The sequence below is a fragment of the Corvus hawaiiensis genome, chromosome 16 (genome assembly GCF_020740725.1).
Source record: "Corvus hawaiiensis isolate bCorHaw1 chromosome 16, bCorHaw1.pri.cur, whole genome shotgun sequence".
Lineage (NCBI taxonomy): Eukaryota > Metazoa > Chordata > Aves > Passeriformes > Corvidae > Corvus > Corvus hawaiiensis.
Window position 1 is genome coordinate 14,481,732 of NC_063228.1, and position 26,210 is coordinate 14,507,941.

The 26,210-nt window shown below is 56.1% G+C and overlaps 2 protein-coding genes across 4 annotated transcripts in view; one reads left to right on the forward strand and one right to left on the reverse strand.

The window, feature by feature from the left end:
* Positions 1 to 1,055: 1,055 nt before the first annotated feature.
* On the forward strand, positions 1,056 to 17,749 carry NLRC3 (NLR family CARD domain containing 3). Its single transcript, XM_048321333.1, has 19 exons — positions 1,056 to 1,331; positions 6,703 to 6,842; positions 7,298 to 7,446; positions 8,098 to 9,841; positions 10,417 to 10,503; positions 11,169 to 11,252; positions 11,502 to 11,585; positions 11,998 to 12,081; positions 12,191 to 12,274; positions 12,725 to 12,808; positions 13,564 to 13,647; positions 14,101 to 14,184; positions 14,286 to 14,369; positions 14,629 to 14,712; positions 15,219 to 15,302; positions 15,411 to 15,494; positions 15,715 to 15,798; positions 16,000 to 16,083; positions 16,533 to 17,749. The coding sequence occupies exons 2-19, from the start codon at positions 6,817 to 6,819 to the stop codon at positions 16,621 to 16,623; spliced, it is 3,189 nt and encodes a 1,062-aa protein (XP_048177290.1). The 5' UTR covers positions 1,056 to 1,331; positions 6,703 to 6,816; the 3' UTR covers positions 16,624 to 17,749.
* Positions 17,750 to 18,582: 833 nt separating this feature from the next.
* CLUAP1 (clusterin associated protein 1) overlaps positions 18,583 to 26,210 on the reverse strand; it is a 58,056-nt gene continuing 50,428 nt past the window's right edge. For 2 of the 3 annotated variants that reach the window (XM_048321211.1, XM_048321209.1), the window contains 3 exons: positions 21,117 to 21,172; positions 19,375 to 19,416; positions 18,583 to 19,088 (listed from right to left, as the gene is read on the reverse strand). In XM_048321211.1, the coding sequence (XP_048177168.1) occupies positions 18,933 to 19,088; positions 19,375 to 19,416; positions 21,117 to 21,172 (254 nt within the window). In that variant the 3' untranslated portion in view covers positions 18,583 to 18,932. The remainder of the gene's footprint in view (positions 19,089 to 19,374; positions 19,417 to 21,116; positions 21,173 to 26,210) is intronic. The other variant, XM_048321210.1, reaches the window with a different exon arrangement.

Consider the following 26,210-nt stretch of genomic DNA (forward strand, 5'->3'; position numbering starts at 1 on the left):
GTAAATGTTGAATTGTGAAAGCAGGAGGTACAGCCCTGACTGGGGTTTCTGCACAGTCATTTTGGATGTGAGGGATTGGCTGCTGGGATTTACCAGCTCCTCTTGAAACCACCCTCCAGACCGGGAAATTACCAACAGACCGAAAACTTGCCAGAGGAGAGATTTTAATCCTTTACTGGGCACAGCCTGGGATGGGCAGAGAGCAAAGCTGTGGGAGACACACAGCCCAAAGTGGTGTCTGGAGCTCCAAATCCCTGCTTGCCCCCACCTCTCCTCCCCAAACACAGTTCAGTGGCCATGAGCCCACCCTGACCCCCACCAGCTCTCCACCACGAGAGCTCCATTAGCCACCATCTGCCTGAATGCCAGTGAAATTTTATAGTATTTACAAACTGAGGATTTTGTAGAACAAAAATGGAAAATAATGACCGACCCCACCTGCCTGTGTGGAGCTGGGGAGGGGAGATCCCGCCGGTCCTGCTGCGCTGGTGGCTCTGGCTCCTTGGTGGGATGGGATCCAGCTCTTTGGAGACAAATCCTAATTCCAGGAAGCATTTAGAAACGGCAGGAGAAGGGCTTTGGAGGAAAGGCAGGCTATCCCTACCCTTTTATTCTACTCTTTCAAGACATTTACTCATGGAATTATTTCTTTGCACAACCCAAGGAAGGACAGAGCTGCGACTCCAGCCTCTTCCATGGGATATTCCCAGCGTTCCTGGCCAGTGAGGGGGTTATGTAGCAAAACCCCTCGGCTCTCCCAGGCCGGGGTGAGATCCTGGTTTTGCTTCAAGGGAATTCACAGCAGTCTGGATGTTGCTGAGGCCGGTTTTGTGGCTTTTGGGAGAAAGCATCCGCAGGCAGGGAAGTGTCCGCGCACAGAGCATCCCACCAGGCCAGCCCCGGCTGTGGCTCCGGGGGTCAGACGCTGCTGGGTTTTGGCGGATCCCTCAGCTCGATTTGCATAGTCACCAGCCCCGCGCTGACAGGAAGGAAGATCAGCGAGACCCAGGGCAGGAAGGGGCGAGGAGCGAACGGAAAGAGAGAAAAGCCACCGGGCTGGAACCGGCGGGGGCCGGCGGCGGAACCCGGACCCACCTTGCCCAGGTCCTGCCCCGAGCATCGCCCGGTGCCGGGTGCCACCTCCTGTAGAAGACACCACCGGGAAGGGTGGCTGCTACCTTGACCTTGAGCATCCGTCGAGGAGGAAGCTAAGCCCTGGGGATAAAGAGCTGAGCGGGCACGGAGCGGCTGCATCCTCTCGCCCACCACGGGGATGCCCTCTCCAGTGCCCTGCTCACACACCGACCTGGGGAAGGCGGCTCGAGGCCAAGGTAGGGGCTTGGTGGGGCTTTGGAGGGGTGTGGGGAGAAGGGGAGGTGTCACTTGGCTCTCCCGTGTGGGGACAAGCTGCTGCAGAGCCCGTGCTGTGATGGCCACGTGAAATGGAGTGGCCGGGCCAGCGTGGCAGGGCCAGGAGCTGCTGGGCAGAGGTCCCTGCCCTGGCAGGGCAGCCTGGCACGGCATGGCACGGCATGGCATGGCCACCATGCTGGCAGGAGTGGGTGGAGCCCTGAGGGATGGAGATGAGCATGGGACCTCACAGGGGACCTGGCACATGTCGCATTCTGTCCCGTTGCCTGCTCTGCCTGCTTAGGCATGAAAGCAGCCACAGCCAGGCCGCCCTGCCTGCCCAAAGCCTTGTGCAGCAGCTTTCCCCCGCCTTAATGTCATTTGCTGAACTAATTAACTTCCAAACGGTCCAAAATAAACTCCAAGATGCACCACCAATAGAAAAGGATGAGATTAGTGACACACTCGCCTGTGGCACGGTGCGAAATTGTGCCAAAGAGTGGGGCAGAGCCAAAGCAGTGGGTGTGGGTGTCACAGGAGCAGGTCGGGGAGCTGGAGCTCAGCCCTGCACCCAGGTGGGCACAGAGCCCGGGCATAGTGGCCTGCCTCAGGGCATCAGACTTAATCCTGCTGTTATTTAGGCACTTATGGGCACTGTGTATCCCATAAATACGGGGCTGCTGGGGACAGCGCCTGCTGGAGCACAGGCTGGCTACTGTCACCCTCTGGGATATCACCGTCACTCAGGGTTTGGCCACCACGTGGGAGAGTTATCCAAAGCCAGACAGGCATCTCTGGGAGCCAGGGGACACCTCGCAGTCAGGATGTCCATGTTGCACAAAATTTTCTTTCTGGAGAACTTGCAGCTGCTCTTTGGGTGCTCTGCAAGCCCAGAAAGATTGTTCTGATCAAACCCCAGAGGTCGCTGGGGCGGTACCACATCCGTCAGCATCCCAGCAGCCCGGGCTGGCAGCAGCTCCTGCCCAGTTTTTGTGCTGATATCCTGAGATCCTGTGGGTGGGAAGGGCAGAAGCTGTGTGCTGGGAGGATCTGCTTTCCTATCAGCTGTTTGCACATCTGTGGTAAAGCATCCCAGGGGCACGGCCAGCTCAGGAAATGCATCAGCCTTCATTCTGCAGCTTGTGAGGTGCGGCAGTGCCCTGCAAGGCACCTCCTCTCCACAATTAGCTTCATTTTTAGCCGTTTGGAATCACCCACAGATTGATTTTTCCTTTTTTTTTTCTGGTGAGATTTGGGGTTAGCACTGCTGGCATCCAGCCCAGGGGCCCTTCATGGCCCCTCACCTCCTATTTAACCCCTGCTGTGTCCTGCTGGGCCCTGTTATTGGGGTTGGGGTTTGGGTTTAAGGAAACAAAAAACCAAAACCCAAACCTGGAAGAGATTAAATTTGACATAAAATAGATTTTGCATTAAATCCAGACCAAAAAAATACAAGTCAGCTGCAAACTTAGATAACTGAGTTACTCGCCAATCTGCAAGCGTCACAACTGAGTAATAATGCAGAAGGTATTCAATTGCATCGTTTAATTAACAGAAATTAACGATGTGAAATCTCTTCGATTCTGCCAAAAGGTGGCAGCCTCCATCCTGGCTTCGGGATTCGCTCAGCTGCGGGGGAGCAGCTGGAGGTGCTGCCTCGGGAAATGTTTTCATGCAGCTCGCTGACCTCCGAGGTGGGATCAGTTCAAGGCAGGAGAAGTAGCTAAAAAGCCCCGAAGGTGTGAGGGTAAAGGAGCCCGAGAGCCGCCGGAGGAACCCAGCGCTCCAGGAAGTGGTGGGAAGGTCTGGCGGGGCCGCTCCGTGCCCGGGGGAGGAAGGGCAGCGCTGGGCTGGGGCTGCGCTCCCGGGGCTCCCCCACCCCAGAGCGCAGAGCTCTGGGGGATTGGCTGCGCGGAGAAACCCCACGGTGGTGGCACATGGACAAGGAGATGGCCAGGCTGAGCTTTCCTGCGTGTTTGGGGCATGGAGCTGAGCTGGAGTGGGCACCTCCCACCTGCTGCAGGTGCTGTGTGATGATGCCATTTTTAGCTCATATAAAAAGCTTTTAACCTTATCTAAACGCTATAGATCAGGCCATTTTCGGATGTTTTCCATCTGTGGGTGCCTGCAGCCATGCAGGAGCTCTTGCCCAGCACTTTGGTGCCTGTCTAACCTTGGCACCCTCAGCCCACCCCCAGCCCACCGCAGCAGGTGGGGTCCCCAGGGCTCTGCGAGCTGGGAAGTCCCACTCGAGGTGCCAACCACCCCCTCCCCCCCTGATGCTGCTGGTGAATCTGCCCACGAGCCCCTGCAGGGGGACAAACACAGATTTCCAACTGCTGGGTGTCACCTGATGCAGTTCTGGTGCTGCTGGCAGCTGCTGGGACATCTCCAGACCTGGTACGGTCCCAGTTCCTCAGCAGATTCCTAAGGCACGGAGTGATGGATCTGTCTGGGGCAGGAGGAGGATCTGGGAGGCAGTAAATGCCTGTTGTCTCCAGACAGCTTCATGCTTCCACCTCAGGACTGTCCCTTCATCCTGGATTCCCTGAATGCTGCTCTGGTCATGTTGGACTTCCAGGAGCGAAACTGCACGTACAGAATTAGAGCCAGAGATGAGCAGGAGCAGCTACATCCAGGCCCCTGTTCTCTGGCGTTGGTGCCAGCAGTTTGAATCCTGGAACAGGACGGACACAGCGAAAACCACAGCTGCTGTTTGGGAGAGGATTGGCTGTGGACCTTCCAGCATGGTGCTTGTGGCCCCCAGGCACTGATGGGTTTTGGGCAGGGACACTCAGGTGGGATGTAGCATGGTGGTTTGTAGGGATGGTGGGATTGGAGCTGCTGGAAGAACACATCGGTGTTGTCTAAACATCCTTAGAAGAGAGGATTTTCTCCTGGGCTGGACCTTTGGACCACACTAAGCAAAAAAAAAAAAAAAAAAAAGTTAATGCCAAGTTCTTGCCAAGAAAATCCCCATTTCCTTCCCTGGGCCTTGCAGGTGCCACTCATCAGTTTGGCTGGGCAGCCTCCCACCCTCCAGCCTCTTATCCCAGTTTCCCTGGGGACACAGGCAAGGCAGGGCAGACACAAACCTGTATCACCGCTCCTCTGGCTGCCGGTGGGACATTGTCCCTGCTGGATCCTGGCCAGGCAACAGCTGCACACCTGGGATGTGCAGGATTGACACCTCAGGCAGAGGTGTCAGAGTCCCAGAAGAGGACTCACAGCCAGCAGCCTTGGAATGTCCCATCCTGGACACACCTGGATCTCTGTAGGAGTTCTGGAACCTGGCTTTGGCTGGCCCTTACCCTTCAGACATCTCTTGTGAGAGCTGGTAACTCCCTCCACCCCCTCAGCACGCAGCCTTCAGCAGCCCTGTGTGGTCCTAGAGCTGCACCTGAAACTACTGGAACCAGAAAAAAATCGCAGCGCCTGCATTATTTCTTCTGCTGCTTCATTCTCCCAGTGAGATGCCTCTGCGTGAGCTGGCCCACGGCTGGTGGTTTTTGAAGGAGCACCAGAGGACACCATCAAACATTCTGTGGTGCTGGAGCAGGTTTCCCCCATCAAAGGGCCACGTTTCAGAGGAAGGGCTGCAGGGAACATCGCTGCAAGCAGCAAAAGCCCCTTTCATTCTGGCTGTGCTCTGGCTTGCTCAGCAAAGATGAGAGACAGACCTGGGCACTGCAAAGGCTTAATTGAACCTTCCAGGCCAGTTAGAGACAAGAACACATCAAAGGGTGAACATTTTGCTGTGAATTGCTCACTGAGCTCCCTTAATTGATGGGATCTTCATTGACCGGGCCACTGCATGGGGGGTGATGAGTAAGAGCTGCTGCTGGGGCCCTGCTGCTCCCGGTATGGAGAAAGGGCTTTGCTGTGGGATCACCACCACTGCCACGGGCTCGTGGACCTCTGACACCGCTGACACCAGGGGTCCAGAGCTGGGCAGCCAGGGCAGAGCCCAGGCTTCCATCCTGAAGGGAGAGGTGGTGGGCTCAGACCCTGCTCCAACAGCACCTCCCAGCCCTACAGGGGCTTGTCAGGAACCACCTGGGCAGGTGGGGCTGGGCTGGTGCTTTGTCACCCAGCACTTTCTGTCACTTACCCCACTCTGGAGGACGTGCCACATGTGTCTGTGGCAGATCCAGCCATGGTCTGTGAGGAACTCAGCCCTGGGGATGCTGTCAGGTCCCTCCTGCAGTCTTGTGCTTCTGGTGGGAGAAATAAACCCCAGCATGGATCCCTGGGAGAGAGGATGAACAGAAGGAGAAGTTCCAAGCACCTTGACCTCACACCATGGACCAGAAACTCTACCAGGTTTTCCTGGTCCAGCTACATCTGTGCTTTTTGCCTAGAAGAGGTTTGACCAAAGGAAGGAGAATTACCTGTACCTGTTGGCGAAGCTGCATCAAAGCCCCCACAGTGCCCATGTTCCCCTCAGGGGTGGGTTTGAAAAAGGCAAGGCTGTCTGTGGGCAGGGACCCTCTTGCAGAGCCTCTGACCAGCATGGAGGTGTTCACATGGATCCAGAGCATCCTGTAGGCCAGGTGGAGAGGAGGAAAGGTGCCAGGACACAGGCCCCAGGACACTGTGCATTGCTGCTGTGATCACACATCCCCTGGGGCTCAGAAGTTCCCACCTGGAGAAGACTTTGGGGCTGGTGGAGAGGCTACAGCACAGTGCCACCTGAACTGGGAACACTCTCAGGCATGGAGACATTTCCCTCTCCACCTCTGCTCAAAGAACAACAGGACTCTGAGCAGATGTTCTTAAAAGCAAACTCCAAACCCTCAGCGTGGTTAGGCAGCAGCTGAGGGGGAGGGAGCAGGTAGATGCTCCTTTTCTGGCTGATGATTCAGAGCATCTTCAGAGCTCTACAACAGGATGTGGTGCTGGCCACACTCAGCAAGCCCCAACGGAGGCTCTGGATGGGGGCAAGGTGGGTTTGAAACCAAAACAGGCCTTACATCCCTCTGCCTGCTGCCCCACAGCTTCCTTCACAACCCAGAGAAGAAGAGCGTACAAGCAGTTCCCAGCCCTGTGACAGTGGTGGCACTTTGGGTGCTCCCCAGGTGGCACAGGGGCATTGTCAGGGCAATTAATGCACCACCGTGCTTGACAAAGGTTGTGGCATAAGTGGTGGTGGTGAAGGCACCCAGTGTGTGGCACTTGAGGTCTGGGCAAAGCTGGTCCCAGCTGTGCCCCTGCCAGGCCTGCAGTGAAGGGGACTCTGTTGTAGCCAAAAGCTGCTGAAGGACCCTTGGCTGAACCCCACCCAGCACCACCATAGCTCAGAGTGGGCTCCTTCCCACACTGCTCCTGATGCTTCTCCTCTTCTTCCACCAGGGCCATGGGCAGGGGCTGAGGAGCCCCGGGCAGTGCTGTGAGCTGGCCGGGGGGACACGGGGTGGTCCATGGGACGCTGCTGCCACCACAGAGCTCCTCACCCAGGGACCACCCATGCCACGGGAGGCCTCTGATGGAAGGTGAGTGGTGGCTTGGCAGATCCATCACCTCGGGAGAGTTCTGGATGCAGAAATGGGATGAGGTGGGGCACCAACTTGTGAGCAGCTCCCAGTCCAAGCGAGCGCTGTGCTGGCGCAGGGGGAATGGCTATCTCTGGAGAGAAATGATCTTGCTCAGTCTTTTTTCTCTGCAAGGGCTTGGATTCTAGGAGAAAACACCATTTCATGACTGTGTTCTTCAGCCTCTTTTGACTCCAATTTCAGTGGCTGCTGCCCTGACCTAGCAGCTCCTAGCAAAGCCTCCTGCCAGGGCTTTGGGATGGCATCATTGCAAGAAGGGCACTCAGGAGGGCTCTAGCTCCCCCACTCCCTTCAGAGTCAGAAGGAATTCTCCACTGCTGCCTTTCCCTGTCACCCCTCACCCACATTCCCAGGGCTGGCCCAGGACCCACCTGTCCCGCTGTCCTGTCCCGCAGGGGCCTGGATCAACCGGTACCGCGAGCAGCTGGCGAGGTCCATCTTTCTGCAGTTCCTGGAGGAGATCATCTCCCACCTGTGCAGGCTGGAGCTCCTGACGGCCGAGGAGGCTGCCCAGGTGCAGGCAGCGAGCCCCCTGCCCGAGCAGGTGAGGGCTGTGGTGGATGTCCTGGCTGGCTCCAGGCTCTCTTTGCAACCCTCTTGCCAGCAGAGGTTTCCCTGGTTTCCCTCCTGGTTGGAAGGCTCCAACCTCAGCTGATATCTGCTCTGAATCTCTCGCAGCACCATCTCTACTTGTCCAGCCTTTGCTGGAGGGTTTAATTTCGCTGTGATACCTGAGCCAGGGGAGCAGGACAGGTTCAGCCAAGAGTCCAGTTCATCAGAGAGTCCAGTTCATCAGACAAGTCCATGGCAATGAGGCAGGAATGAAGTCAAGTTGTAAGTCAATTGAGAGGTCAGGATCAGGCCCAGCAAGGGCAACCAGGTTCAGACAGTCCAGTGGCCACCAGGCAAGGGCAGAGTGATCAGGTCCAAGACCAAGGTCTAGGTCCTACAACATACTTAAGCTGAGGCTGAAGGCCCAGGGCTGAGCTTAAATGGGCTTCTGGACTGACTGTGAGGCTGGTCAGAGCCCTTTAGGCCTACTGGTGCCCTCTGAGCCCTGCCATATACCTTCCCACCAGGATGTGAGGGCTCCATGAGGTTTCCCTCTGCATGGGCATGGCAGAAAAGTGAAGCAGCTTCTGTCATTTGCCTTTGTGGTTCCTCCTCCTCACCCCTGTTCCATTTCTCTGTGCAGAACCCATGGTGCAGAAACACCTGGAGAGCCTCCAGAGCTCCTACGGGAACGGCCTGGAGCCAGGAGCCCTGCAGCGCCTCACCAACCTGCTGCTGGTGGAAGGCCTGACCGACATCCAGCAGAAGGAGCACGACATCCTGCAGGTTGAAACCACCAAAGGCCTGCCAAACGTATCCAAGAGCATCCCCCTGGAGAAGCTCTTCCTGCCTCTCTCCAAAGTCAGCATCCCCCCTCGGATCTCTGTCACCATTGGCGTGGCCGGGATTGGCAAGAGCACTCTGGTGAAGCTGTTTGTCTGCACCTGGGCAAAGGGGGACATCAACAGGGACATCATGTTCGTGCTGCCCCTCACCTTCCGGGAGCTCAACACCTACGAGAAGCTCTCTGCTGAGCGCCTCCTCTGCTTGGCCTTCCCTCACATCACCGAGCCCGGCTGCATCTCGGCCGGAGCCGCCCGGACCCTGCTCATCCTCGACGGCCTGGATGAATTCAAGACCCCCTTGGATTTTTCCAACACAGTGGTTTGCACCGATCCCAAAAAGGAGATCCAAGTGGACAACCTGATCACCAACATTATAAGGGGAAACCTGCTGCAGGAGGCCTCTGTGTGGGTCACGTCACGGCCGGCGGCGGCCAGGCAGATTCCTGGTGGGCTGGTTGATAGGATGACGGAAATCCGAGGGTTTGGGGCTGCAGAGATGAAGGACTTCTTGGACCAGATGTTCCTTGACAACAGAGACCTGTCCAGCCAAGTCCTGAAGCACATCAGGGCTAACAGGTCGCTACATGTCCTGTGCACCATTCCTGGTTTTTGCTGGATTTCTGGCTCCTCAATCGCTTATTTCCTGAAACATTGCAGCGATCAATCCCAAGAAGCAGCTGTGGTCCCCAGGACCCTGTCAGAAATCTACTCCTATTATTTTAAAATGGCTCTGAGTGGCGACTGGCTGGAAAAGCCGAGAGAAACCCTCAGGATCGAGCAGGCTGTGAACACCAGCAAGAAGCTGGTGGGCAGCCTGGGCAGGCTGGCCTTCTACGGGCTGCTGCGGAAGAAACACGTGTTCTACGAGCAGGACATGAAGGCCTACGGCATCGACCTCTCCCTGCTGCACAGCAGCCTCTCCACCCGCCTCCTGCTCAAGGAGGACATGCAGACCTCCACAGCCTACTACTTCTCCCACTTAACCATGCAGGAGTTCCTGGCAGCTCTTTATTACTACACGGCGGCCAAGCGGACCATCTTCGACCTCTTTGTGGAGAGCGGCATGTCCTGGCTCAAGCTGGGCTTCCTCAACCACTTCAGGAGCGCCGTTCAGAGGGCGCTGCAGGCCGAGGACAGGCAGCTGGACATCTTTGTCCGCTTCCTCTCGGGGCTGCTGTCCCCGCAGGTGAACAAGCTGCTGGCCGGGTGGCTGCTGGCGAAGGACGAGCACAGCGGGTTCAGGAGCCAGGCCATCAGCGTCCTGCAGGGCTGCCTGAACACCGACCACGCCATCTCCTCGCGCGCCGTCAACGCCATGCACTGCCTGCAGGAGATGCAGCACACGGACATCGCCAAGGCCGTGGAGGAGGCGATGAGGAGCGAGAGCTTGGCCGGGATGCTCACCCCCACGAACTGCTCTGCCCTGGCTTATCTCCTGCAGGTCTCGGATGTCTGCCTGGAGGAGACAAACCTGTCCAACTGCCTCACCTACAATGTGTGTAAGAGCCTGCTCTCCCAGCTTCTCTTCTGCCACAGCCTCAGGTGAGTCCTCGTGGGATTGCACCAGGAGAAGTGAGCAGAGATGCCAGGCTGTGACTTCTGGAATCACAGATTGGTTTGGGTTGAGGAGACATTAAAGATCATCCCATCCCACCCCCTGCCATGGGCAGGGACACCTTCCACTGTCCCAGGCTGCTCCAAGCCCTGTCCAACCTGGCCTTGGACACTGCCAGGGATCCAGGGGCAGCCACAGCTTCTCTGGGTACCCTGTGCCAGGGCCTGCCCACCCTCACAGGAAAGAACTCCTTCCTAACTTCTAATCTAAGTCTTTCCTCTTTCAGTTTAAACCTGTTCCCTGTTTTAAGTCCCCTCTAAGTCTTGGAGGGCAGTGATGAGTTCTCTCTCCCCTGTGACTCACAATTCCAGGTGTCAATGGAGACATGGGCCCACCAATGTTGTCCACCTGCAGAGAGCTGCCCTGGGGGTGGCACTGGGTCAGCTCTGCTTCTGTCCTTGAGCTTCTCCACCTGGGACAGGCAGATGTCATGGGAGGATCATCCTTTCTCCACTTTGATCTCCCAACCCTTGCTCTTGCTCTTTCCTCATGTCTTCTGCAGGCTGGACAATAACCAGTTTAAGGACGACGTGATGGAGCTGCTGGGCAGCATGCTGAGCGTGAAGGACTGCCAGATCCAGAGGCTCAGGTAGGACCTGGCCCAGGGCAGACGGGATGTCCTGGGGGTGCAGCATGGAGCTGGGGCACCTCAAAACCAGGGTGGGGGTCCCCCAGGAATGTCTCTCCCACTGGCTCCCCAGGATGCCTAATGACAAGGACAGTCTCACACGGTCCCTGCACCCAGGCAGTGACCTTACCCCAAGGTTGCCTTGCCCAGTCTTCCTGGAACCGCTGCCTCCTCACTGTTCCTAAAAAAATATATAAATCCATGGGTTATCCCAACAAGCCACTTCCCAAGGTCACAGCAGGTTGCTGGACGCTCGAGGCTCTGCGTGGAGCATCTGCTGCATGGGGGGCACAGGCTCCTGACCTCCATGCAGGGAGATGCCTCATCCCAGACAGATGGGTTCCCACTTTCCCCACCTCCTGCTCTTCCTCAAGGCTGCCCCACGCTGCCATCTGAGCTCCCTTTTTATGACACGAATGAATTTTATGTCCAGAAACGGAGTCCTGGCAGTCCCTGCCTGGTGTCCGCCCCCGGAGAACATCCATCACTTTGCTTGTACCACGAACCAAATGCTCGCCATGGCTCCTCTCTGCTCACCCATCCCAGCTGTGTCCTGAGACATGCCAGGGTCTGTGAAAGTCTCTTTCTCCTCTGGAAAAACACCCAATTTTCCTTTTTCTGGGCAGCTTGGCAGAAAATCAGATCAGCAATAAGGGAGCCAAAGCTCTGGCCAGGTCGCTGCTGGTGAACAGGAGCCTGATGGTGCTGGAGTAAGTGCTCCCCTTCCCCAGCTCCTGTCATGCACACGTTCCCACTGGGAACCATTCCCTGCCCATGGTGGGGCTGGATCCCACCTGGCCTGACCGAGCTGGGGAGGGTCTCCAGCCCCTAAAGCCACCACCACAAGCTGCTGGCCTGATGTCCCACCTCAGCAATGCCATGTGGAGGCATCTGGCTTAAACTGGGCCTGTGCCACTCCAGCTTTGCTAACCTTGGCTTTTCTGCCTGTCCCGCCCCAGCCTGCGGAGCAACTCCATCGGCCCCACCGGAGCCAAAGCCCTGGCTGATGCCCTGAAAAAAAACCAAATCCTGCTCTCCCTGAAGTAAGTCTCAACTTCTGGAGCACCTCCTGGAGCAGATCCCCGGGGCAAGCCCCCTTCCTCTTCTGTCCCACTGAGGTTTTCCCAAGCTCCAAGGGCCAGTGCATGGGGAGACCCTGGGCCAGAAAGTTGGGATTCTCCTGCCTCTTGGCTTCAGTGGGTCTGGGTTGGGGTTGAGGTGAGGATCAAGGTCCTTTCCTTGCATGGGAGCTCACAGGGTGCTGTTTCATGGAAGAAGGAATATCCCATGGGAGAGGAGGGAAGGAGACTCCTGGTCAGGGATGCTTGGGGACCAGACCCCTTTCTCAACTGGGGACGAGGGCAAGCAAACCCCAGGGCAGGTGGCCACTGCCCTGCAGCCCCCCTGGCCCTGCTGTGGAAGCATCCATGCCTGGCTTCACTCTGTCTCCCCCAGCCTCCAGCACAACTCCATCAAGGAGGACGGGGCCACCTTCCTGGCCGAGGCCCTGCTGACCAACCACAGGCTGGTGACCCTGCAGTGAGTGACCGGGACCTGCTGTCCCCCCCTCCAGCCACCCAGCAGAGTGTGGTGGCACCGATGGGGATGTGGCACCTGGCATTCACAGGTGCCTTCCTCACCTTTGCAGCCTGCAGAAAAACGCTATCGGAGCCCAGGGCGCCCGGAAAATCGCGGAGGCGCTGAAGCAGAACCGCAGCCTGAGGGAGCTGATGTGAGCACGGCATGAGGCGGAGGGATGGCAGTGCCAGCGCCACATCTCCTGGGATCTGTGGGCAGGAATGGCAGGAAAGGGGCAGGCCCGTGTGACAGGCAGGAGGGACACTGCTGGCTCTGCCCAAGGGGTTGGTGTGGACAGGAGGAGCAGGGCCTGCAGCGCTGCCGTCGGAGCAGCCCCAGGGAGGTGCTCTCTGTACCTCCAGGGATGCAGGGAGCCACGTAAAGAAAGGAGAAGCCAAGTCTCCCCTCTGGCAGAGGGAAGCAGAAGGGCTCCAGGCCCTGAGGGAACATTAAAAGCTATTCCAGCTCCAACCAGCCACGAGAACAGAGGTGTATGTAGGTGGGAAATGAGGTGGCAGTGAGTCCATGCTTGTTGCTGCAGCAGGAACGGCCTGGGGGAGGTGAATCCCTAGCTGGCAGTTCCAAGTTTCCTCTTCTGTCTTAGACTCTCGAGCAACTCGGTGGGAGACAACGGCTCCATTGCCTTGGCCGAAGCTCTGAGGGTGAACCACAGCCTGCAAAGCCTTGAGTAAGTTCTCCCTCCGTGCCTGGACTCCTTACAACACAGCCCAGCCTCCTCCCTGCAGCAAAATCTGCCACTCCTCAAGCCCTCAGTCCCTTGCCGTGTCTCTCCCACTCCACATTCCCTGGATGTGCAGGCTGGAACACCATGTGGCAGCTCCAGCAGCAGCCAGGCTGGCCCTGCCTTCACCAAGGGGCACTGACAGAATTAACCCTAAAACCCAGCAATGGCTTTTTATTCTGGCTTGGAGGAAATCAGTAGCTTTGGGTCTTCTCTCTCTCAAAAGTGATGGGAATTGGCTAAGCAGGGAGGTAACGGGCTGGGCAGAGTCAGGGTGGAATGGTGCAACCTTCATTCCCCATGGGAACAGCACCTGGAGAGGAGGGCTGATGGCTCCTGGTGATGAGTGGCTGTGCCCTGGTTCTGTCCCTGTGACAAGGATCCCAAACCCACAGGATCCCCATGCCCAGCTGAGCCAGCAGCCACGGTGATGGCCAGGTGGGGACAAGGCTGCCCCAAAGTGCTGGCAAACGCTGTCCCCTCTGCTTGCTGGGGCTGGTGCTGCCATGGTCAGCAGGAATTGCTGATCCTGCCCTGGCTGCTCCCAGTGTTGGTCCTTCTGCTGTGGCTCCCCCTATTCCCTGTGGTTGGGAGATGCCCTTTCCTCAGTGAAATGGGCACTTTCCACCCCAAACACGACCCTGCAGCCCACCTGTGATGCCAAGAGTGGCTCATCCACACACCTTCTCTGTTTGTCTCAGTCTCCAGAGCAACTCCATCAGCAGTGCAGGGGTCACAGCGCTGACAGTGGCTCTCTGCTCCAACAAGGGACTCCTCAGCCTCAAGTAAGTGACAGTCCCTGCAGCCACCCTGGCCAAAAGCTGCTGCTGGGACCTGGGAGCCTTTCAGCAGCCTGGGCTTGTGCCTGGTTGTTTCCACAAGTGCTCTGAGATGCTGAAAGGAGCTTTGGTCCCTCTTCCAGCTGTGAGGATCTTCTCTCCATCTTTAGCTTTTTCCCTTTGGGACAATATTCATTCAGCCATGTCTTGGAATGAAAGGATGGCAGCAGGGATGGCAGGCTGGCAAAAAGCCCTGATGGGCCACCAGTGCCCACAGGAAACACAGGGAGTGGAGCTGCACGGAACGGAGCAGCAGAAGCTGGTGGGGGTGGTCTCAGAAAAACTGCTCTCCTCAATGGATGGCCTCAGCCCCAGAGCAGGGGGCAAAGGGGGCACTGGGGGAGTAGCTGATCCAGCGCTGCCTTGGCTGCTCCTCCCCAGCCCCGTGTCTTTCCCCAGCCTCCGAGAGAACTCCATCAGCAAGGAGGGGGGCCCTGCCATCGCCTGTGCCCTGCGGAGCAACAGCACCCTCAGGAAGCTGGAGTAAGTCCCATGGGCCCCAGGAGGGCACCCGGACCACCCTGTGGTGTCCCTGGCATTGTCCTCAACTTTTCATGTGTGACTCGAGTCCTCTGTCCCTGCAGCCTGGCGGCCAACCTGCTGTACGATGACGGGGGCAAGGCCATCGCTGCGGCCATCAAAGAGAACCGGGCACTCACATCCCTCCAGTGAGATTCCCCCTGGGCCTGGCTGGGTTTGGACCCCCTTGCATGGACACGGGCAGGGACACTGCTCCTGGCCCTCAGCCCCTCCAGGCTGTGACAGTGGCACTCCTGGCTCACCCTCCATGGGAGGTGTGCTGTGACATCCTGGATGGACCCACGGGGTCTTGTGCATCCCTGGATGGTGCAGATGGGTGTGGAGCCTGGATGGATCAGGGCAGGCTCACAGCCTGAGGCTTCACCTGCCATTTTCTCCTGTTTGCAGCTTACAGTGGAACTTCATCCAGGCCAAAGCAGCCACGGCCCTGGCACAAGCACTACAGTCCAACAGCAGCCTGGCCAGCCTTGAGTAAGTGGGGACACAGGTGGATGGGTCCTGGGCCCTACTGGAAGGGCCCTTAAACCTCATCCAGTTCCACCCCCTGCCATGGGCAGGGACACCTTCTGCTAGCCCAGGCTGCTCCAAGCCCCAATCCAGCCTGGCCTTGGACACTTCCAGGGATCCAGGGGCAGCCACAGCTTCTCTGGGCACCCTGTGCCAGGGCCTGCCCACCCTCCCAGGGAACAATTCCTTCCCAATATCCCATCCAGCCCTGCCCTCTGGCAGTGGGAAGCCATTCCCTGTGTCCTGTCCCTGCAGATCCTTGTCCAAAGTCCCTCTCCAGCCCTTCTGGAATCCCGTTAGGCACTGGAAATCTGCTGTGTCCCCATTGTGTGTCCCTGGCTGGGGATGCTCTAAATGTCTTGTGGCCCAGGAGCTCCCCCAAGCCATTTGGGAATGCTGGGCCCTGTGCTGGCTGCCCTGTCCCTGCTCCTGGTTCCCAGGCACGGGCACACACAGCGCTTTTGTCCCAGCCTGCAGGAGAACGCCATCGGAGACGAGGGAATGGCCGCCCTCTCTGCCGCGCTGAAGGTCAACACCACCCTGGCAGACCTCCAGTGAGTATCCAGGCTGCAGCAGGGCCCTGGTGTCACAGCTTAATTACCCTAATTAGAAAGCCATGGCCACCTTAGGACAAGTGCTGAAGGGTCCCTGTTCCCTTGCAGCCTGCAAGTGGCTTCAGTTGGCGCGGCTGGTGCCCAAGCCCTGGCAGAAGCCTTGATGGTCAACAAGAGCCTGCAGATCCTGGAGTAAGTGCTCTGTGTGGCCACCAAGTGCCCACGGCTGTGCCACTGATCCCCGGGGTGTCTGAGAGCCTGGCCCTTGGCTCAGCACTGCTCCTACCCTGGCATGGTGATCTCCCAACCTGGCTTGCCTGGCCCTTGACTCACTGTGTGCGGTCACTTCTCCCCCTCCTCCTGTTTGGGGCCATCCCAGGCTGTCCCTCCTCACTCCTGCCTTCGTTTGCAGCCTGCGGGGAAACTCCATCGGCGTGGCTGGGGCCCAGGCCATGGCCAACGCGCTGAAGGTGAACCGCAGCCTGCGCCGGCTCAAGTGAGTATCCCACTCCCAGGGTGAGCCAGGAGCAGCCTTTCCAGACATTCCCTTAGGGAAGAGCAATGGGATGGCCAAGCCAGTGGTTCTCAGTAGGGCAAACCCTGAGCAGGTGGCTCTTCCCAATGCCCAGTCCATGCACTCCCTGCTGGTGGCCACATCTCCCTGGCTGGTGCTGTCTGACCCTCCTGCCTCCCACAGCCTGCAGGAAAACTCCCTGGGCATGGACGGAGCCATCTGCATCGCCACGGCCCTGAAGGGCAACCACGGCCTCACCTATGTCAAGTAAGTGGCTGCTGCAGGGGGTGGGAAAGGCAGGGATGGGGGAGACCATGGGAACCATCCAGGGACCTTCCCCCTCACCAGCACTGCCCATTCCTGGCTGCCCCACAGGGCAGGGGCATCCCGTGCTCCTCTGGGTGTAACAGCCCCACACCCACACAGCTCCAGACCCCTCAGCTCCTCTCCAGGGATGCCTCTGGGCTAAAGAACCACCTCAAAAGACAAATACCATCCAAAACATTCCAGGGGAGAAGTGGCTCAGCCCCTCCAGCTCTCCAGGGCTTTCTCCAGCTCCTCACTTGGCTGCCTCACTCTCAAACCCAGAGTGCCCTTGAGCATGGAGTGGGGTGGGCACAGTTGATGCTGCTGCAAAGCTGGGCAGCATCTCCTGTCCTCACCAAGGATTCTGCTCTGCCTCGTGTCCCAGCCTGAGCTCCTCTCTTTGCTCCCAGCCTGCAGGGGAATCGCATTGGGCAGTCAGGAGCCAAGATGATCTCGGACGCCATCCGGACAAACTCGCCCGACTGCGTTGTGGACGTGTGAGGGGGCCTGACTGCAGCGAGGAGGGGCCCGGGGGTCCCTCTGGCCAGGGTGCCTGCAGGGAGCTCCTTGGTGCCCATCTCAGGGGCAAGGAATGCTCCTGAGCTCCTGGCATGGCCCAGGAGGACCGAGGGTGTTGGATCAAGAGTGCAGGAGGGTCAAGACTCGTGTTGAAAGCTGAGGGATGTGTATGCCCATGTCCCTGCTCATCCAGGCAGGAGCTTCAAGGAATGGGGGAAACACAAAAAGGAGGGAGAAGGGGCAGATCCCACATGCCAGACCTTGTTCTTGTGGGTGATTTACCTGCTGGTGGCAGCAACTCCTCCTATGATCTCCCTGGTGCTTTTCACCCCTGGCTAAAAACAGCCCAGTCCTGCAGGATCCCCTTGAAATCCCAGACGGACACGAGAGATTTGCTGCTGCCTTGCTCAGATGGGAGCAGTGCTGTGGACCTGGGCACTTTCAGCAGGTCCTGGCTGTTGCTGTGCCCTCAGTAATGGGTTGGTGCTGGCCAGACACAGCTGAAGGGTTTGGTAGAGCTGTTCTCTATCGAAGAGAGAGGTAACCCAAGGTGTAGGAGTGGAACCATCTAGAAAGAGCTTGGAAAATAAAGAGTCCTCAGGAAAATGGAGGAGTATGAGGGTGAATGTAAGAGGAACTGCACTGCATGAGGGTGGGCTGTCTCCAGCACATCTTGGTGCTACACCAGGACTGCCTTTGCTCAAACTTCTGCCTCTCACTTTCAAGGCTGGAGCTCTTGGATCTCCTGCTGTTGTCACCGGTGTTCTGTGACCTTGGGATACATCCTCCCAATGTCCCAGCTGCAGGGTCTGTCCCTAGCAGGTCACCTTTTTGGCTGCTGAGAGCAAAGGTGGTGCCTTCGTGTGTGTGGCAGAGACCCAGTGACTCTCCAGAGGCACCAGGTTTGCAGGTGACCCAGCAGCCAAACTGGGAACCCCCAGGGCCCCCCTGAAGCCACCGTCCCCTGTCCCCTCCCCAGCCCAGCCAGGACACGCTGCCACACTCCGGGCAGCCAGTGGCTGCTGCAGGGACCTGGGAGCTGATCCCAGGAACACCGGGCTGAGCTCTGGAGATGTAAATACTTGGCAATAAATTAGTTCCTGGATGAGAAGATGCCTCGTGCAGCCTTGCTCTTGCACTGCAGGACATTTGGGATGGGCTGTGCTCCACTGCCCTGGGCTGAAAGCTCAGCTCACTGGCACAGGGGGGCTGCTGATGCTGCTGCTGTTCCTGCCTGGCACAAGCAGCTGCAACACCAACAGTGGCTTCCCCAAATCCCTGCTGGCTGTGCTGGAGGCTAGGTGGCAGTGCTGCCTGGAGAGAGAGGCGCTGGCTCTGAGCACACCAGGTACAGAGTCACTTTTCCATGCGGGCCTCCAGTGCAGGAAGTAGAAAACTCAAATTGCAGCCCAGACTGGGAGACTGGGCCTGGTCTCGTGGGTCAGATCATCACAGAATGGTCTGGGTTGGAAGGGACCTTAAAGCCCATCTTATTCCAACTCTCTGCCATGGGCAGGGACACCTCCCACTGTCCCAGGTTGCTCCGAGCCCTGTCCAGCCTGGCCTTTGGCACTGCCAGGGATCCAGGGGCAGCCACAGCTGCTCTGGGCACCCTGTGCCAGGGCCTGCCCACCCTCCCAGGGAACAATTCCTTCCCAATATCCCATCTAACCCTGCTCTCTGGCAGCGGGAAGCCATTCCCTGTGTCCCGTCCCTCCATCCCTTGTCCCAAGTCCCTTTCCAGCCCCCCTGGAGACCCTTTAGGCCCTGGAAGGGGCTCTGAGCTCTCCCTGGAGCCTTCTCTTCTCCAGTTTTATCTCCACTCCTTCAGGCTACCTGATGCTGCTCTTTGTGCAGACAAGCTCTTGATTAAGTAAAGGATATGTTTAGGATAAATAGATTTAAGCCAGATTTGAAACCAATTGAAATGCATTCCCAGAGCAGCTTTTCATCCAGTTTTATTAAGCCAAAGAAATCTATTTGGACATAATAAAATGCAGGGAAATCAGGCACACGATGCTCACTGGAGTGAGACTTCTGGCACTGCAGTGCACAAGAGCCAGTTTAGTGCAATTATGGAAATAAGTGCACATTACTGTGATTCTCATTACGGATAAACTGCTCACGCTTCGAGATTCACAAACCTGGCAATCCGAGTTTAATTTTCAGGTTTAATGAACATTATTTACCAACTCCTGAATTCACACTGACATGCACTTTTCAGGCAGCAGGGTATTAGCTCCTGGCCTCTCCAGAGTTTGTGCTTCAAGAGGCCTCCTGCTACTGAAGGGTCAGAAGTCATTATCACTTTGCTCCAGTGGCTCTGGCTTCCTTGCTCGGAGACTGGATTTGCCTGGGGAGATTTCCATGCTGTCATCTTCCAGATCATCCTCCTCCTCCTCTTCTTCATCTTCATCCAGGTCAATCTCACTGTCCCCTGAGTCTTCCTGCAGGAAAGGAAACAAGAGTCCCTAAGCAGCTCAGCTCTGCCATGGCAAGGCCCCTTTGCCAGCCCAAAGTAGGGGATGGCAGCGCTGGCTTCTCCCTGCACTCCCAATGGATTGCAAACCTCCTTCCCCACCCCACGGGGCTGATGAACAGAAATTCCCTGACTTCTGCTGGGTCTGGGCTATTAAAAACCTGGCAGGGTGTTTAACATTCAGGTGAGAGCTACTGTGAGACCACAGAACCAAGGTGAAGTGGAAGAAGATGAACCACAGAAGAGGAACCCACCTGTGCCTTGCGCCGGCCTGGCCGTGCTGCAGCTGGGGTCCCCTTGGAGAGCCAGAGTGGAGGAACAGCAGAGGCAGAGCAGGAAAAAAAAGTATAAGAACGTAAAAGAAAACAGAAAGTACCCAGGCTGGGAGCAGGGGAGAAGGCAGCAAGGGCAGGCACAGCTCGGGTATCGTGTACCACACCAGCAAGTGACACAGGCTGGGCACACACCACTGGCTCTTCCTAACTCCATGAATTCCTTGAGGGGTTCAAAGCAGCCTCACTGGTTTCATTCCCTGAGCTGGGATACTCAGAGGCCACAAGGGTGTCTGAGCTCCGAGAGGCTCAAGTCAGAGGGCAGAGCCATGAGACAAATGAAGTGGCTGCAGCTGAGGGCAGCTGAAGGCTGGATGTGCTGGGGCTGTGCCAACAAGGAGAGAGCTGCCAACAGGGAAGGCTAAAGGGAACCGAAATCGCAGAAGATGCCTGTCCAAATCTGTCACTAACGTGGCCAAGGACAATCAGGCAGCACTGGGATTAAGATGACATCTTCACCCACAGCACAGCACTCTGCCCTTCCTAGAAATGGGCCTGGATGCCCAGGAGGCAACAACAGCCTTCACCACACCCATTCTGGCAGGAGCAAAGAGCAGAGCGTGGGCTGCAAGTTCCTCTCCAGACACAAGGTGAGGGTGCCCAAAAAGCTGTGGCTGCCCCATCCCTGGAAATGTTTAAAGCCAGGTTGTACAGAGCTTGGAGCAACCTGGTCTAGTGGGATGTGTCTCTGGGTGGAACAGGATGGGCTTTAAGGTCCCTTCCAGCTCAAACCATTCTGGGATTCCCAGAGATGTCTGAACCACCCTCCTTGAGACAGGCAGCACTGGGGCATGTCTGCTGGACTGAGACACAAAGGTTCCATCTACACTGGGAATTCCCAGCAGCACAGGCTCAAACACCAATCCACAGTCACCACAGTTGTACTGTTTCCTACCACTCTCCAAAACAGTGCTCCAGCATCACTGGAGGGCAGAACAGCCCCACTGCTCCTGGGATGGCAGCAGCTTTTTGGGATGGTGGGGAGAGCTAACTGCAAATGCCAACCATATCCCAGCAGCTGGGCTTCAGCTTCCTGGCACAGATGCAGCCACTCAGGTGTGCCCAGAGGCACACAAAGGTTGCCCACAGATGCCAAAGGCCGGGCACAGATACAAAGCAAGTGTCTCCTGTGCCAACCTGCGTGTGCCTTTTACCTTGTCCACTCACAGGTAAACCACAACCAAGTGCAAGGCCAGGAGCCCTGGGGCAGCAGGAATCCCAAGGGCACAGCTCACAGTCCTGCTCTCATCCCTGTTCCATCCTCCAGAGGACTGAGGCTGCCAGTACAGGCCATGGACAAGGAGGGGGTTTTTAGAGCAATGAAGGGGATTTAGGTCCATTTATTTAACTCCTGCTGCACTGCACTAGTCCCTGTTCCCAGAAATCTGCCCCACAGCTCACCACAACAGCATTCCTGCAGCCTGTGTGCCACTAGTGCTGCACTGCAGGATGGGGTGAAAGCACACGGAGCCCACAGACTCCAAGAACAAAGGAAAAATAAGGAAATACGCAAGGAGAGGTGTCAGCCTTTGGAGAGGAGAGGAAAAGCAGGCCTGGGGCGTGAGCATTCAGCAGGTAAAAAGGTGTCCTTCCAGCTGAGGAGAGAGCTGGCATTCTAAAGCCCTGTCAGAGAAGCTCTGCAGACACATGAGATGGTTACTCACATCTTCCTCTGTGTCTCCACCTTGCATTGATCCCACGATCCGTGTGCCAACTCTTCCTGCAGGAGCAAAGAGAATCACCATCAAACCTGGCTCCTGGTCACAGGAGGGAAACAGAATCACCATCAAACCTGGCTCATGGTCACAGGAGGGAAGCAGAATCACCATCAAACCTGGCTCGTGGTCAGAGGGAGGAAGAAGGAGGGATAAAGCCCAGAGGGTATCCCTCAGTGAGAGGATGAGATCCCAATTCATGCAGTCACCTCCCTTGTTAAGCCTCATTGCTCAGGAGAAGGTAGGAGGGGGTAAGGCTAACAGTAATTAACACTGGACTCAATGACCTTGGAGTTTTTCTCCAACATTCTATGATTCTAATTCCAGTCAGGGTGCTATTTCCTGAGCTACCTTATTCCAGCATGATGGTTCTGACAGGACAAGAGGCAATGGCCACATTAAGAAACAGGAAATTCTATCTGAACACAAGAAACCTTTTTTTTCACTCTGAGGACAGCCAAACACTGGAACAAGGTTGCCAGGAGAAGTTTAGAGTCTCCATTCATGGAGATACTCAAAACCAAACTGGATGTGGTCCTGGACAAGCAGCTCAGACCTCCTGTTTGAGCAGAGAGGTTGCTCTAGATGATCTTGAGAGGTCCCTTCCAACCCAAAAAATCCATGAACTGGCATGTTCCTTCCTCTGCTTTGGTACACAGAGAACAAAAGCCTGTTTTTTCCATGTGGTGAACCCTTTGTCCTTTAGAGAGCTCAGACCCTTTCTGATATTCCAGGAGGGATTGAATCTCACAAGAACTCCTGGCAGCGCCCAGGCAAACCTCAAGAATTTCCTGTTGGGAGTTTGATGTGTAAAGCTGAAGAGGGAGGTGGGGATCTGCAGGGAGCTCACTGAGAGGGGAGAACACACTTGTGCCTGCTTGGCTGTTCTTGGCTACACAGAGGCCATGGGAAGATGTTAGCAGGTCTCCTTTGCTGGGGAGGGAGCCTGGAAGTGCTGGGAATGGGGACAGCAAAGCTGTGAGCAAGGAAAAGCTGCCTGTGGGCTGCCTGGGTGACTCAGCCCTGCTGCTGCACCCACAGAACCCCCTCAACACTCAGTGGATCCTATTTCCAGCCCCGCTGTGTCCATCCCATCTCACCATCTGTTCATCTCCTGCCATCACCAGCTTCCTCCATGCCCAATATGGATTGTTCCAACCTAGACAATCCAATCTGTGCTGTTTTTAGCATGAAAACAAAGCTATACCCTGGCAAACCTCTTTTTTTCTACTTCCCAAAGCACAAAAGGTGACAGGTCTCTTTTGTCCCACGCAGTTTGAGCTGAGTTAGTGGTAGGAAAAAGCTGCCTAACTCATCCTCAGCTCACCAAAAACCCCTTGTTGCATCAAGGCAGATAATTAAAAGGATTTTATGTCTTTATATAAAAAGCAGTGGCCTCTATCCAGCAGTTGCTGATAACACAGGAAGTGGAGATGGAATGATAAGATTTCTGGATAGATCTGTCTTCAGGCTTTGGAGACTTTTGCTCTAATTTATGCTACACTAAATGATCTAAATTTGGAGATGGTTACAACTGACATCCTTAGATGACAACAGAACCCCATTTTTGCCCAGCCTACAAATGACTCTTGAGTTTAACTGCAATTTTACTCTGTAAAAGGCTCAACATAAAGTGTAAAACTGGGAACTACTACCTCAAAAGGAGAAAGCTGCAGGGAGCTCCTAAAATAAGACAAAACTGAGAGAGATCCTGAATATAAAAGAGAATCAAGATATCAGGTAAGGAGAGCTGATGGAATAGGACAGTTCAAAATGCCATGGGAAGAGCTTAGAGAATGCTCATGGAAGGTGTGCAGGATGCTGCTCCTCCATCAGTGGGCACAGTGCAGACACCCTATGGACGTGTAACTGCTCACACCTGGAGAACTCGAGGATCTGGGACTGCCTGGACTCGGATCCCTACATTTTCTAAGCCAGGGTAGCACCTCTCTGAACTATCAACTGTGGGATCAGCAGGGTTAGGTCCTGCAGCAAACCCTGGGACACTGCCAGGAGTGATCCCAGGATGCAGAGGGGCTGGGACTTCACCTGAGCGCTAAGATGTAAAGAGGAGAGAAAGCAGATTTTCCATGGAGCATTATTTTCACTTCCAGACCATAACCCCCCAAGTTTCCCTGTGTGGGAGCACAGAGGGCAGATGGCCGTGGTGCCATCTGCACCATGTGTGTACTGGGGGCAGGCAGGAAACAGAGGAGTCACCTGCAGGGGACAGGGAGAGCTGGGGACGTTGTCACTTGGTTTCTGGGGTTCAGTTCAGCTGGGCTCACAGGAGAGAGAGGAGAGAGCCTGTGGTGTTTCCTTACAGATAATGTGAATCCAGCTGGGACAGGCTGTACAGAGCAGTAATTAGGAAAGATGCTGGTAATGAACAGGCTGTAATTCACTGCACCTTTGGACTCCAACCTCCTCCCCGTGCATGGCCATAGCGTGTAGGCACTGAGCCCTCAGGGAGCAGAAGGGAACGTGCATCCCTGGCTTGGAGCCTGTGAGCTGTTGCTGTTTTCCCTCTGTGTGATGCTCCCTGTGGTACCAACCTGTGCAGCTGCCCAGGATGGAGCCCCAGGGCTGGGATGATTTCCAGCTCCTCACCCAGCAGTGGGTACAGGTTAACCCTGTGCCTCACAGCAAGGAGTGACACACAACTCGAGAGTCTGGACAGCCTGGGAGGGGGGCAGGTGGATTTAGAGCTGACACATTTTGCTCCCTGGCTGGAGATCTGCAGTCAGGCTCCAGTGCTTAATGTGAACTCACAGCATGAGCTCGCAGGAGACACCTCTCTTCCCTCTGCATCATGTTCCCTTCCACACACAGAAAAATGGGATGAACCTTCTGCCTGATCTTTCTGAACTGTTGCCCTTTGGGCACTGTGTTTTCAATCACAGAATGACAGAATATCCTGAGTGGGAAGGGACCCACAGGGATCATCCAGTCCAACCCTGGCCCTGCACAGATACCCCAACAACCCCACCCTGGGCATCCCTGGCAGCGCTGTCCAAACGCTCCTGGAGCTCTGGCAGCCTCGGGGCCGTGCCCACTCCCTGGGGAGCCTGGGCAGTGCCCAGCACCCTCTGGGGGAAGAACCTTTCCCTGATCTCCAGCCTGACCCTGCCCTGGCCCAGCTCCAGCCATTCCCTGGGTCCTGTCCCTGGCACAGGGAGCAGAGATCGGAGCTGCCCCTTGGGAGGAGCTGCAGCCCCCGCTGAGCTCTGCCCTCAGGCTCCTTCTCCAGCTGAACAATCCAAGCACCCTCAGCTGCTCCTCAGACCCTTCCCCATGCCCATGCCCCTCCTTTGGACACTCTCCAACAGCTTCAGATCCTTCTGATATTGTGGCACCCACAACTGCCCCAGAGCTGAGGTGAGGCCACACCAGGGCAGTGCAGAAAAATCCCCTCCCTTTAGTGCAAGACCCTGATTCCAGCAGCATTTTCCAGGCATTGCCAAAATCCAGGGATTCATTAAGCACAGCACAGCTGCTGTGTGTGGGAGCACACTTCAGTTTATTTCTTACACCTCCATGAAAAGGAAATCTGCTTGGAAGTGAGGGAGCTGTTCCCACCATGTCAGAACTACAGCCTCTCCTCCTTCACTAGCTCTGATGTTGGGATGGCCCAAAACCTCCTCCCTCCAGGCAGCACCTCCCTTTCAGACACAAAACCTCCAGCCCACAGCAGCTCTGCTGGAAGCAGATGCTGACATGGAGGGAGAAAGCCCCATTTCAGTTTGAGACAAATGAATTTCTGTGAATCCCATCTGCAGCCCCTTTTCAAACACTTCTGACTGCCCACCCTTCCCCAGCTACAGGAGCCTGGTAATATTGTCCAGCAGCTGCTGTACCAGGGAATTCAGGTCTGTAAACTTATCTGAGGGACAGGAATCTGCAGAGATCCACACAGAAATACAGGAAAATGGGAAGAGCAGCTTCCTCCCTCCCCAGGTAACTTTGCTCACAGTATTGACAGTCAAATCCAGCGTTTCAAACACTGTTTTTCCCTCCCACTTTTCCCTCCTGTTTGACCTGAGGAGGCAAGGAATAAGAGACTAATCTGACTCCCCAAAATGCTTTTACAAGGTTTACAGTTAGGACTTGATTTGGTTTGCTAGGAAAGTACATTCCCTCCAGGAGCACAGCCACAAGGACCCACATTTCCCACATGTACAAAGCCCCAGGCAGAGTAAAACTGCCCTTGGGGAAGTTCCCCAGGAAGGAATTGATTTTTAAAAGTTCATGGAGAGCAGGATCACTTCGGTGAGCTCTCTGAGGTGCTCTGGGAGCAGGTGGACTTGTGAAATTTTCCCCCTCGATTCCATACATTACCCAACAGCTGGAGAACCTGAACCCTGCACAGCCAAATCCCTCCCATTCCTTGTGCCTCAGCTTTGTCCCTCTGTCCATGGAATGTGTGAAACCCACTCATCTCCTTGCTTCCACAGGCTTTGAATCCAGGCAGACACATACCAGGAGATGCCTGCAAACACCAGGGCTCCTCAGAGCCATCAGGAAGAGAGCAGCTGCCCAGGGCAGAGCAGATTTTGTTGTGTTGCTCTGTACCTCTTGGTAACTGCCAAGAAATCAGGCAGGGATATTCAGAAGGGCTCTGGAGTTACAAACAACATTCCCAAGCCCCAGATGGACTGGAAAGTTAAGAATTCTGTGCCCAGCAGAGCCTGTGTCACAGCTGCTGCTGTGTCTGACTCACCTCTGCCCACCTGACACCACATCAGGCATCCTTTCTGTGCAGACACCCAAATTTAATTTGGCCTCACAAAGAGCACCTGGAAGCCCCACTGAGTGTGGGAACTGCAGATTCCTGGTGTTTCTGAGACTCAGGCCTGGCCATGCTGGCACTGCTGGACACCAGGAGGATGCTGACAGTTTCTGGAGTCTGTGGCAGAAGTTTGCACATGCAACATCCCTGGCAAATCCTCCCTGTGGGCACTTCAGTATTGCCTGACTCTGAACAAGGCATTTTCTTCTGGCTTTTTTCTCAAAACCACAAGCTCCAGGCACTCTGCAGCAGTG

What these genes read in the sequence shown, in the direction of transcription:
- NLRC3 (XM_048321333.1), top strand. Translation starts at nt 6,817, where the DNA reads ATGCCACGGGAGGCCTCTGATGGAAG. An exon ending in AGGAGCCTGATGGTGCTGGA is followed by an intron (nt 11,253 to 11,501) that starts GTAAGTGCTCCC and finishes GTCCCGCCCCAG; the next exon opens with CCTGCGGAGCAACTCCATCG. An exon ending in ACCACCCTGGCAGACCTCCA is followed by an intron (nt 15,303 to 15,410) that starts GTGAGTATCCAG and finishes GTTCCCTTGCAG; the next exon opens with CCTGCAAGTGGCTTCAGTTG.